Source organism: Natator depressus, chromosome 1, assembly GCF_965152275.1.
Source record: "Natator depressus isolate rNatDep1 chromosome 1, rNatDep2.hap1, whole genome shotgun sequence".
In the NCBI taxonomy this organism is placed as follows: domain Eukaryota; kingdom Metazoa; phylum Chordata; order Testudines; family Cheloniidae; genus Natator; species Natator depressus.
Window position 1 is genome coordinate 113781955 of NC_134234.1, and position 13661 is coordinate 113795615.

At 45.2% G+C, this 13661-nt stretch overlaps 1 protein-coding gene across 2 annotated transcripts in view; it reads left to right on the top strand.

The window, feature by feature from the left end:
- Positions 1–1857: 1857 nt before the first annotated feature.
- Positions 1858–13661, top strand: part of TGFBRAP1 (transforming growth factor beta receptor associated protein 1) — a 60229-nt gene continuing 48425 nt past the window's right edge. The window contains exons 1-2 of one of the 2 annotated variants that reach the window (XM_074964610.1): positions 1858–1952; positions 7894–8595. In XM_074964610.1, the coding sequence (XP_074820711.1) occupies positions 7914–8595 (682 nt within the window). In that variant the 5' untranslated portion in view covers positions 1858–1952; positions 7894–7913. The remainder of the gene's footprint in view (positions 1953–7893; positions 8596–13661) is intronic. The other variant, XM_074964618.1, reaches the window with a different exon arrangement.

Genomic DNA, 13661 nt, shown 5'->3' on the forward strand with positions numbered 1-13661 from the left:
TTTTTGCCTCTAACTGCTTTTTTTACTTTGTTGTTTAGCCATGGTGGAACTTTTTTGGTCCTCTTACTATGTTTTTTAATTTGGGATATACACTTAAATTGAGCATCACTTATGGTGTATTTAAAAAGTTTCCATGCAGTTTGCAGGGATTTACCTTTTGACACTGTACCTTCTAATTTTTGTTTAACTAACTTCCTAATTTTTCTGTAGTTCCCCCTTTCTGAAATTAAATGCTACAGTGGTGGGCTGCTTTGGTATTCTTGCTCCATCCCCCCTCCCTCTGTCACTTGCTCTCCCTCACCCTCACTCAATTTCACTGGGCTGGGGCAGGGGGTTGGAGTGTGGGAGGGGGGTGAGGGCTCTGGGGTGGGGCCAGGGATGAGGGGTTGGGGTGTGGGAGAAGGTTCCGGGCTGGGGCAGGGGGTTCGTGTGTGTGGGGTATGGGTTCTGGGTGGGGGATGCGGGCTCTGAGTGGGGCCAGAAATGAGGGGTTCAGGGTATGGAAGAGGGCTCCAGGCTGGGGCTAGGGTGACCTGACAGCAAGTGTGAAAAATCGGGACAGGGGGTTGGGGGTAATAGGAGCCTATATAAGAAAAAGACCCAAAAATTGGGTCTGTCCCTATAAAATCAGGACATCTGGTCACCCTAGCTGGGACAGCGGGTTGAGATGCACGGAGGTTGAGGGCTCTAGGGTGGAGCTGGGGATGAGGGGATTGGGGTGCAGGAGGAGGCTCTGGGCTGGGGCCAACAAGTTCAGAGTGTGGGCTCCAGCTGGGGGTGTGGGCTCTGGGGTGAGGCTGGGGATGAGGAGTTTGGGATGCAGTGGGCGGGGGGGCTCAGGCTTGGGGCAGGGAGTTGGAGTGTGTGTGGCGGTGTGGGGTGCGGACTCTGGGAGGGAGTTTGGATGCGGGAGGGGATTCGGAGCTGGGGCAGGGGGTTGGCGTATGGTAGGGGGTGTGGGGTCCCCGCGGAACTTACAGTGGCTCCCAGGAAGTGGCCGCCAGATCCCTGCAGCCCCTTGGCAGATGGGAGGCCAGGGAGGCTCCACATTGAGCCCTCGCAATGGCAGGTGCCACCCCTGCAACTCCCATTGGTCACGGTTCTCGGCCAATGGGATCTGCGGAGCCAGCCCTCAGGGTGGGAGCAGCGCATGGCACCTCCCTGGTCGCCCATGTGCTTAAGGACCGCAAGGACCTGTTGGCTACTTCCAGGAGCCACACAGAGCAAGGGTAGGCAGGGAGCTTGCCTTAGCCTCAGGCCCCTGCTGCGCTGCCGACCGGACTTTTAATGGCCTGGTCGGCAGTGCCGACTGGAGCCGCCAGGGTCCCGGTTGAAAGCCGGATGCCTGGCCAGCCTGGGTGAGGTATGGAAGAAATGAATGTCCACATGCGGGCATAAATGGAGGGAACCGTGTGCGAGGCTTGTTGCTTGGCCAGAAGTGCGTGAGGGAAGCGAGTAGCTGTGCGCAGGGCATGGGGGCGTGGCTTGCACGGGACAGGTGAGTGCCGGGGGGGAGGGGAGGGCCTGCAGGGGGAGTTGGGTGGGGGCGGCATGGAGAACTGGGGGGTGGGGTGGGGGAGTGAGGCTGCGGGATGCGGGCGGGCGGGATGTTTGAGAAGGGTGTAGGGGGATCAGAGGATGTTGGTTGGTTGGTTGGTTGGGGGAGGGGAGGGCAGGTTGGCCGGGGCGGGGCTGCCGGGTCGCGCTCTCTCAGGCCACGCTCCCCTGAGAGTCAAGGGGCGGTGCGTTTTCCTCCCCCCGCCCCGCGGCCTCACGCCCCGCCCTTCCCCCCCGTCCGTCAGCGGGCGCCGCGCCGGCGCCTCCCATGTGACCGGAAGGACCGCGGGAGCCGCCTCCGGAGGAGGCTGGGAGCCGGGGCGGGACGCGGGCGGAGACCCGCCGCCACCAGCGAAGCCGCCCTGGAGCCCGCGGTCCTGGCCCTGACAGCCCGGGTAAGCGCCGGCCCCTCCCCCGCCGGGAGCCTCTTCCCCGGCCGGGGCCGCGTTCAACGCCCCGGGGCGGAGCTGAGCCGCCAACCGCTGCCGCCCGGCCCCGGCTCCGGCCCTGTGTGCAGGGCAGCGCCGGCCCGAGGCGGGAAGGGGAGCCGGGCGTGGGCTGCGCTCCCGGCGCTGCAGGGGAACTTGCTGGAGCCATTTTGTGTGGCCGGAGCTGGCTCGTCAGCGGGTGCCCGGGGCTGTGGGTGCAGCTCGTGCCTGAGAGCCGCAGGGAGCTGCCCTGCCCGGGGCGGGGCGGGCGCTACGGGGTAAAGACTGGAGAGCCGAGGTGGGGGCGGTGGTAGCGTCCGTTGGACCAACATCTGCTGGGGGGGGAGAGAGAGAGAGACACGCAGGGCGATCTTCTCTGGGGCTGGGACAGGTGCTCCCAGCGGAACGGTTAGCCCCTATTGCCAGGGACTCTTCAAGGCAGAGTGACCCCTTAACATCTCTGCGGTCATGGGACAGAAAGGGGAGTTAGTGGGTTGTAGATTGTTGTAATAAGCCCTAAAGTCTGTGTGTCAATTCAATCCATGATTTTTACCGTCTAACAGAATTATTAATTTAAGCTCTTAGGCTCATCTTTTGAAAGGGTTGTGCAGGTTTCCTTTGAGGATAAGGAGTCCTAGGTCAGTTAGAGAGTGATTCCTTTGTGGGAAGTGTTCACCCACGGGGAATAGGGTGTTTTTGTTTGATCACCATATCTGCCTTGTGTGCTTAATATCTTGGGGCAGACAGGGCTACAACTACACTGCATACTACATTGTACTGACTAATCAATGTGGCAAAGCCTGAAGAGGGGGGAAGGCTTTCCAATGATATCTCCAGAAAGTTCTTAATTTATATTTAAAGTCAGAATATTGTATTTTTTATGTATGTTGAATGTAATGGAAACAATACTAATTACAATGGATGCTACCTTGTATCTTATTTAGGGAGCACACTACTGATATTCAGTAGGGAACAACTTCCCTTGGTATTTCTGAGAGAGATGGAATCTGGCACTTACAAGGAACAGCACGTTCCAGGGTACATATTCCAGGGCTATGTGCTTAAGACTCAACATGCTGCAAAACATTTAATCAGATATACTTTTAAAAGATGTAGCGTACAGATTGTACTTAAGTTGAAAAAATTTTCTCTGCAACCGTACTCCTGTATAGCCCAATCACTTATTTTCTCTAGGAACTAGATCTATATTGCTAGAGAGCATCTTCCCCTGGACTTGCATGATTTGATTGTAGCACCTTACCTTACAGAAAGTTTGTATTTCTCTTTTAGTTACTTGAATATCTGTTTTTTATCCCCTTCATTCTAAAGTTTTAAAAAATAATAGTCTTGGTCAGGACCAGAATTGTATAGCTCTCCCACTGGCAATCAGCATTTTTACCCTGGGCTACAGGAACTTTGAGTGAATATTGACAGCTTCAGGTGAGAAGGCCAGTCTCAAGTCTCTAGGGGCTGGCTTTTTACTCTAGGCTACAGGCTATTCTTTAGGTTTTTGGTTTGGCAGCCAACCTGGGTGCAATTCTTTTACTGTATACAGTGTGAAAAGAAAAGAAGTACTTGTGGCACTTTAGAGACTAACAAATTTATTAGAGCATAAGCTTTCGTGAGCTACAGCTCCCTTCATCGGCTCCTTCTGATAATATTGTGGGGACAATGTGATTACATTGCCCTAGAGATTCACATTGTCATTTTTTAACCCTGGGCTATTTCATTCTGAGGGTCTATTTTCATTGCTTAAAGTAAGAAATCTAATTTAAGCCCTATGTGAAGAGGCAATTCTAAAATAGCACAGATAAACTTTTCAGTTTGGGATTTAATTGGCAATTCCTGGAAAATGCTATGTGTGTAAGATAACGTCACATTCCGTTACCTTTCAGCCTAGAGGAAAATTTGGCCAGGTTGATCTCATGGTGAGATTCTTAACCAGTATAGTTGCTATTTTGGAATAGGCTCCCCTCTTTCATTCAGGTACACATTTATTTTGATCAATTTTAAATGATCTAGAAGGTAGGGATTGTGAAGGCAGAGCAGCAAACAACATAGTCAAAAACAGCTTGGTAGTGCTTCTACTTAACACGATTCTGTGTGTGACTGTTGTCACTATTAGCTGACAAGCCCACTGAGTTTTGAATCAGTTTGTCTTTTTTAAATGTGACTTATATGTTTCTGGGTCTCAGAGTACATCTGCAAAGCAATTAAACGCCTATGGCTAGTCTGGGTCAGCTGGCTTGGGTTTGCAGGGTTTGGGCTGTGGAGCTGGAAATTGCTAGTGGGGAGGGTCCCTGACTCCTAGAGCCTGAGCTCCAGCCCGAGCTCTAAGGTCTCCTCAGCAAGTTTTAGCCCTGCAGCAGTGTCTCTTCCCTTCTGTCTCTCTCTCTCCACTCCCCCCCTCCCCCTGCGCTGCCTGAGTTTGGCGGGGGGGGGGGGGGGAGGTGTATTGCTGCAGTGTAGATTTAAAAACCTGAATACCTTTAATTATGCCCCTAAAGCTATTTTTAAGCATCTGAATAGAAGTGACCTGATTTTTCAAAGGCCCTTAGCACTCGCAACTCACTGTCTTAAATTGAAGTTGTGGCTGTGTATCTCCTCTTAATCAGGCCACTTCTATGCAGATGATTAAAAATGGATTTTGGAGTCTAACTTTAATGACCCAGGTTTGAAAACACTGGCCCCAAATAGTTTCTGGTGGTGTCTTTCTGAGAAGGCTTACATTTTTCTGTGATCTAGTGGTTCAAAAGTAGACTGTTCTGGGAACATTTATGGAAACTTTCATATTTAATGCTTTGATATTTATTCACTGAATGATGAATAGTAGTGTTTTGGTGGTACTGGTGGCCTTGTACTTGTGCAGGTAGCTGTTTAGGACACATGCATTTTATTTGACTTTATTTTTTTTGTTTACCTCTAAGTACTTGTGGACTAATAATCATTACTTGTGACTTCCGCCACAGGCCTCTAACTCTAAAATATATTAAAATGATGTTCAGAGTAGCATCAGTCTGTATGCTGACTAAAGACCAGTCAGAATTCTCAGGTTTTAGGGACAAATTAGAGGGAAATTGCTCAAGACTCATCAAGTCTAGACATGATAAATCAACTACGAATGCGCTCCCATCAACTCCGGTGACTCCACCAGGGCGAGAGGCGCAGGCGGAGTTGACGGGAGAGCGTCAGCCATTGACTTACCGCAGTGAAGACACCGCGGTAAGTAGATCTAAGTATATCGATTTCAGCTAGTGTAGACCAGGCCTAAGTTTGTCACCCACTCTACTTCCTCACCAACTCTGTTAGGGAGGGATGTGAGAGAGCTGCTTTCTGGTGGTTCACAATTCTTAAGGACAAAGGCCTCTTTGAGTAGGAAAAGTTAGTCACTACTCAGATTTCATCGATGACACGCATGCTTGTTTGCCTAATATTTGGTATGTTAAATGGGAAATTAACTTTAGTATTCCAAATTTAATTTGGATATAATGAAACTATAATTGATACCAATGTAGATCAGGTGTCAAACAACCACCCTGTGGGTTGGATCCATCCCCTTGTAGTAGTTATCCATATGTAGGAGGATCCTGTGCAAATCATGATTTCCATGAAATCATGTAAATGCCTCCAAATCATGATCTTTCCATTTTTTATAAAAAGGAAAATATCTACAATGAAGTCTTCAGTACAAAAAAATTATTTATCTTATAGTGCTGTGTGAAAATATCATTCAATCCTTGAAACTGACCACATTTAGTTGTAAAATTAATTCCATGCAAACTTTGTGAATTCAGTACTTGGCCATTTACACTATAGTGAATTTTCTAAAAAATTAAAATAAAAACTGTGATTTACACAGATCCTGATCCATGAGATTCACAATCTGCGAATATATCGGTCATATAGGGAAAAGTGCTCATAGATAATGGTTGCGAAGAGAAGCTTCTGAAGTGAATCAGTGCAGTAGTGTGACCAATAACTCTGAGAACAGGGAACAATACCCATTAATTTTTGTTTCAGAGTAGCAGCTGTGTTAGTCTGTATTCGCAAAAAGAAAAGGAGTACTTGTGGCACCTTAGAGACTAACCAATTTATTTGAGCATAAGCTTTCGTGAGCTACAGCTCGTGAGCTGTAGCTCACGAAAGCTTATGCTCAAATAAATTGGTTAGTCTCTAAGGTGCCACAAGTACTCCTTTTCTTTTTATTAATTTTTGTGGTGTTGACTTTTAAACCTCATGAGAACACTTTGTGGGCCACATTTTCAAATAAATTGGGTGTGCAGTTATGTGGGTAAATCTAGTAATTGCAAATGCAGATAGTCAAATAGAGTTCAGAAATAGTAGTGTTCTTAATTTTTCCTCATAGAATGGAACTGACACTTTCCAGTTAAAACGTAGTTACTATGTGAGGGTACCATATGGCTCTTTATTTTTGTGCAAAGCTCCCGTTATCTGGGAGATTTGCGATGGATTGTGTGTAGTGTGTTACTCCAGCTTTAACTTGAACCCTCAGGCTATAATTAAAAATATAATTTGACCTTCTCAAAATGTGTTTTGAAAGATGTGATGTAGACTAAAAGTACTAAACCATTTCAATATATTGGAATATGTAAATTGCAGTTTTGGGTTATTTTGAACTGCTGTTTTGCAGCACCAACATTTAAGTTATTTAGTGTTTTATTTCTTCTGCTTTGAAATGGATTCTTTGTGGCTGAATAAACTAGACCTAGACTTTTTATCTTGCAAATCACTTTTCTTTAAATTCAGAAAAAGCAGTAATTGTCTCTGCAGCATTTTGTGCCCCCAAGTTTCTTGTCTGGATTTTTTTGATTTTTAGCATGCTATGAAAAGTTACTTCTACAGTGCCCAAAATATGCTAGTGTCTTTACATGTAGACACAGAATAAGGTGCTTGTTTGCTGTTGTGTTACACTAGTGACTACTTGGGAGCTCCATTGGTTGAAGGGTAAAACTAAAAAGTAACAATCTAGCAACTGGAAGAGGCCTGTTTGTTTATGCACCAGAGCAACCAGCTATAGTCTCAAATAAGCTATGCTTTGAATTAACCAAAATGCTTCCATTTTCTCTGCACCCTTTACACATACTACTTCAATTTATTCAGTCCCCTAAAGGTTTTCCTTTCTTCCTTTTTAAGGTGACTTCTTTTGAGTCAGAAGTATGTTTTGAATATACTCACCACAATCTAGGTTGCTTGAGGGTTATATGTTGTATACTCTCTTTGTGCACTGCCTTTTAACAGTAAAAGATGTCATGTGCATATTGAGGGTGGAATATGCCAATGATTAGAAGCAGAAGATTTCTGAATGGCTTATTTTATAAAGGCATTCTAGATTGTCATTAACTTAAATTTGATCAAAGAGGCATGAAGTGCTATATGAGAGATGTTAACTTATCAACCTAAAGGCTGTCCTTCACTAGAAGTTTGATGGTAGCCAAGCCTTTTACATATTAAAGACAGAGGGTAATGATTTCAGAATTGACTAAGGCCATTGAAAGTCAGTGGGACTTAGATGCTTTTATTATTTGTATTGTAATAGCACCTAGGAGCCCCAGTCATTGTCAGGGCCCTATTGAGTTGGATGCTGTTGACAATTTTGTCCAGTTTCTAACAAATTGCTTTGGAATTTGGTGTTAGTGGCTGCTTTGTTTCAGGAGCAGCCTTACAATGACATACTGCAGTTTGTTTTTTATGTCTTTCATACTCGTTGCTGTGCTAACTTAGCCAGCTGTATTGTACTCAAACTAATGGTTGCTACTTGATTGAAGTATATATTTCTGAGAGCGCTGACAATCTGATGTTCTGTGTTGATAACTTTTTTGCGTGATGATGTTTGGCAGTCCTTTTGTGTGGATGTCAATAAAATGCTATTTCTTTCTCCCTTCCAAAGCAGATCATCCAGAAGACACAATGAGTTTGAAGGCCTTCGAGCTCGTTCCTGCTGTTGAGCGGGAGATGCTCATGGGAGACAAAGCTCGAATCAACGTTGAATGCATTGAGTGTTGTGGGAAAAACCTCTATATTGGAACCAATGACTGCTTTGTCTATCACTTCCTACTGGAAGAGAAGATATCAGCTGGAAAAGTAACTTTTGCTGCCACCAAACAATTGCATAAATACTTGGGCTTCAAGAAAGCAGTCAGTGAGCTGAAAGCAGCTTCAGCACTCAACAGGCTACTGGTGCTTTGTGACAACACAATAACGTTAGTTAACATGATGAACCTGGAACCTATCCCCACTGGAGCTAGAATCAAGGGAGCTGTGACATTCACAGTAAATGAAAACCCTATGAGTGGGGACCCTTTTTGTGTAGAAGTTTGCATTATCTCAGTGAAACGGCGGACCATCCAGATGTTTATGGTGTATGAGGATAGAGTCCAGATAGTGAAGGAAGTGTCCACTCCGGAGCAACCCTGTGCCGTGGCTGTAGATGGTCATTACTTGTGCCTTGCTCTCACTACACAATATATCATATTGAATTATAATACTGGCATCTCCCAGGATCTGTTCCCTTATTGCAGTGATGAGAAACGGCCAATTGTGAAAAGGATAGGCAGACAGGAGTTTCTGCTGGCTGGACCTGGAGGGTTAGGTGAGACTAAAAAATTTTAAACTTCCAATTTAAAGTTTCTCTCCATTTCATGATCAGCTTCCCGGATTGAGGTAACTTCAGTATTTGATGCCATAATGTAGAATAAATGCTGCATTTCCTTGCAGGCTATACTTGCAATACTTGAAAATTGAAGGATAAGTAAGTCACTAAAACTAGTCCTGGGTGTTCTTATTGCATGGTTTTACAAGTTTGCAAAATCTGCATAACACTTTAAAAATGGTAAACTTGAATTGATCTAGATAGATTTGATTCTGGGGTGTCTATAGTGAAATAGAAAAATTCAGGTGGAATAAATTCTACTGTCTCATTGCCCAGGGCAAACAAAAGTATGAACCAAATTAAATTTTAAAAGCTGTTGGTATCAAATTCTAGCTGTAGTGACTGATTGAAGCTGGGATTCAGGCAACCCAAATTTTCTTGTGCCAGACTTGCTGCATGACTGAGGACAAGCTAGTTAAAATCAGTATGTCTGCTTCTTCATCACTGAAAGATAGTTATACTCACCCATCTTCATAAAGCAGTGTGAGAGTTACTGGTACGCCCACTTCACTATAATACTGACATTAAGTGTTGTTTGAGGATTCTTAGAACTGGCATTCCACCTTGGTTCCTTATAAATGTTGCAGCATAGCAGCAGAAATTACTTTTTTGATTGCCTTGCTCACTTGCCTAAATTTTCCCCATAATGTTGCTCAATTAGTAGTGCTCCATAATGGACTTCAGGAAGAATAATAATTACATTAGACAAATTAAAAAGGGACACCTTGGGGGAATTCTGCCATAAACTGAAAAAAGAACTAGATTGCATGCAAAACATCAAAGTCCTCTCTTCCTGGGAGGTCTGATTTCTCTGTCCTACTTCCTCTGTAGCTGTCTTGGGGTGTGCTCTGAAGACCAGTATACTTCTCTGATCACAGGCAAGTCCATTTCAGAGCTGAAGGCCCCTCACAGGGAATACTCTACTACCAGTACTTCTCTCAGATTGATGGGGAGCCAGTTCGAGTGCTTCTCCAATCATAAGTGTAGCATGTAGCAATATGGCATAAGGAGATAGTCAGTCTGTCTCAAGTATCAAGGTCCCAACTCCAGGGCTGTATGCAGCTTTTACAAAATGCATTAAGGGATCCAGCCGCTATGGGCATTTACAAGACTGCTGTTACCAATTAGGTTTGTTTCAATTATATTTAATTTACTGGATTTGTTGGTTATGTGTCTGAAGTGTTAAGTACAGTCCATTACAAACCTTGCCAATCTGGCCAAATACAGGGCACTTTTCTTTGACCTTCCCTTCTCTTACATAAACACATACCAACAAGTATACTTGTTTTGGGAGGGTGTTTTAAGACACTCCAGTGCATCTGCTTCTTCCTCTGAAGAGAGGATGAGAGAACAAACATTTGACATACATAGTCATGTTGCTTAATGCACTACTGGAAGGCACTCAGATACTATGGTGATGAGCATGGTATAAAAACCTATATAGACTTGAACGGTCAGACCACCAGTTTGCCCTGAAAAGAGTGAAGTGATGCATCAGTATATCAGTTGAGTTATCAGAGGTTGAGAATCAACTGCCATATCCTGCTGTTGTCACTTGCAGGATGAACCTTTATCCCCATCTTGGACAACTGTGCTTAATATCTAGATTATCTTTGCACGAGTAACCTCAAAATAGTATGGCAAAAAGTTATTGTGACTTACCACTCTAGCTCGGGTGGGCAAACTTTTTGGCCTGAGGGTCACATCTGGATGGGGAAATTGTATGCAGGGCCCTGAATGTAGGGCTGAGGTGGGGGGTTGGGGTGCAGGGTGTGTAGGAAGGGGCTCAGCATGGGGTGCAGGGGGTTGGGGTATGGCTGGAGGCTCAGGGCAGGGGTTTGGGGTGCAGGAGGGGGTGCAGAGTGCAGAAGGGGGCTCAGGGTAGGGGGTTGGGGTGCAGGAAGGCTGTGGTAGGGAGCTGAGGGTAGGGGGTTAGGGGACTCAGGGCAGGGGGTTGGGGTGCAGGATGCAGGAGGGGTTTTGGGTACGGGCTCCAGCCCAGCACCGCTTACCTTGAGCAGCTCCAGGGTGGCAGCAGCTCGCAGCCAGGCTAAGGCAGGCCCTGCGCCGCTCCTGGAAACGGCCAGCATGTTTGGTAGTAGCTCCTGGGGGTGGGATGGGACAGATTGCTCCAGCGTGTGCCACCCTTGCCTGTGGGTACCAGCCCTGAAGCTCCTATTGGCTGCAGTTCCCCGTTCCTGGCCAATGGGAGCTGCGGGGGATGGTACCTGCAGGTGAGGGCAGCGCACAGTGGAGCAACCTGCTCCCTTCCCCTTCTGCCAGGGGCCACAGGGACGTGGTGCAGGCCGCTTCCGGGAGCGGCACGGGGCCAGGGCAGGCGGGGAGCCTGCCTTAGCCTTGCTCTACCACAGGGTTGGCAATCCCGCGGGCCAGATTGAAAGCCCTGACGGGCCTAATCCAGCACGTAGACCGTAGTTTGCCCTCCCCTGCTCTAGCTCTAAATGTAGACTGGCACTTACAGATTTGATGTGCTGCAGTGAAAATCGACGTGGGTACATATATTTTGTTTTATCTAATCAATCTGTTTAACACCTACTTCTGAATAAGTCTCTCTAAAGAATTTCATTTTTACCTTTCCCTTCTTATTTTTCGTTTTATTTTATTTACTTTTAGTGTAAAAGAAACTCCACACCAAAGATTTCCTGTCATCCACTTCAAGCACTTCTGCATTGGATCATTCTTTTTAATTTTCTTGCTTTTTCTTCCCTGCCTTCCTCAACTAGCTAAATACTGTTCTGTTTTTAGTTTCTATTGCTACATGAAAGTTCTAGAGACAATGACAGTTAGGCCCTCTTCCTGTCTCACCTAGCATAATATCTAGGACTTAGGTCTAGAGTAGGAAAATATGTTTAACAGCTATTCATCAGTGTATCTTTTAATGTGTTCAAACACACATTAGTGTAAAAGTATAACTAGGCAGGCCAAAAAAGATTTCAAAGAGCAACTAGCAAAAGAGACAAACTAACAGCATTTTTTATTTTAAATACATCAGAAGCAGGAAACCTGCCAAACTGTCAGTGAGGCATCTGGACCATTTTGGTGCTAAAGAGCACTCAAAGACAAGATGGTTGCGGAGAAGCTAAATGAAATCTTTACATTGGTCTTTACTGCAGAGGATGTGAGGAAGATTCTCACACCTAAGCCATTCTTTTTTAGATGCCAAATCTGAGGAACTGTCCCAGATTGAGATGTCATTAGAGGAGGTTTTGGAACAAATTGATAAATTTAACAGTAATAAATCATTGGGGCCAGATGGTATCCACCCAAGAGTTCTGAAGGAACTCCGATATGAAATTTAGGACTGCTGACTGTGGTATATAACCCATCGCTCAAATCAACCATTGTATGACTGGCAGATAGTAGCTAATGTGAGGTCGATTTTTAAAAAAAGGCTCCAGAGGTGATCCTGGCAATTACAGGCTAGTAAGCCTGTCTTCAGTACCTGGCAAATTGGCTGAAACTATAGTAAGGAACAGAATGATCAGACACAGAGATATGTTGGGGAAGCGTCATCAGGGCTTTTGTAAAGGGAATTAGAATTCTTTGAGGATGTCCTCAAATGTTGACAAGGGTGGTCCAGTGGATATAGTATACTTGGACTTTCAGAAAGCCTTTGGTGGCATGGTCCTTCAGTAGAGGCTCTTAAGCAAAGCCTCTACTGAAGGGGATAAGAGGGAAGGTCCTCTCATGGTTCAGTAACTGGTTATGACGGAAAACAAAGGATAGTTTTCAGAAAGGGGAGAGGTAAATAGTGGGCTCCTGAAAGGAACTGTACTGGGACCACTGCTGTTCAACATATTCATAAATGACCTAGAAAAAGGGGTAAACAGTGAGGTGGCAGAGTTTGCAGGTGATACAAAATTACTCAAGATATTTACCTCACCAGCCTTGTCTCTTTTAATCTCTTTTACTGGACCAGCTTCTGTTTGACAGACAAGCTTTCAAGCTACACAGAGCTCTTCTTCAGGTCTGGGAAAGCCAAGATGGTCAGGGATGCAACCCCATGCACTGGGTGCCCCTAAACCTCTAACTTCCAGAAGCTGGAACGGGATGTTAAGGGATGAATCACTTAATTGCCCTGTTCTGTTCATTTCCTCTGAAGCACCTGGCATTGGCCACTGTCGGAAGACGGGGTACTGGGCTAGATGGACCATTGGTCTGATCCAGTATGGCTATTCTTCTGTTCTTAACATAAATATGGCCTGGGTTTCATTTTTCATGCCTTTTCCCTAGTCTAGACAGTGTCTAACTGCTTGTGTCTCATTACTTAAATTGCCTGTTATTGAATTTGTACATCTTCCCTTTCATTCTGTTTCACTGTAACTTTCTAAATTTTTATTTTTAACATCTCCTCCTTCACTGTAAGCAGAATTATGTGCCTCCAGCACTTTTCCTGGTACAGTTTTACAGCTGCTTTGTAACATAGGTTCTATATATCTTGGCATTTAAGTGTTACCACTCTTCTAACAATAATCATTTCAAACATGGTTCCAACTAATACTTGAGACTTATTGTAGACAGGACTAGAGCAGATGCTGATGAGGGTTGTTTTTTTCATACTGGCTATCATTTCCACTCATGCTTACTAGACAGAGGAATAGGAAGGTTATGTGGTGCATTTCCTCACAGTTGTTCAGACTGTGTAGTCATCAGTTACCAATACAATTGTTTTCTTCCCTATTCTCACCCACTTGGAAAGCTCCTAATACCATCAGCTTTTGTGGTAGGCAAAAGTTCTATCACTTTACCTAATTGGACATATCCCATTTTGACAAACAAAGTCAAAAGCAGAAGAGAAGAAAAGTGAGGCTTAGTTTGCCTGACTTGTTTATGTGCGTGCTCAGTAGCATGCTTCAAAAGAAAAATGCTGGTGTCTGGATGACTGAAGATTGATAAATGGAAAAACCTCTACATTTCCAGTTTTGAACCTAGTGTAGTTCAGCAGTGGCTAACACTTGTTACCATCACATAGTTACTCAGTTTCT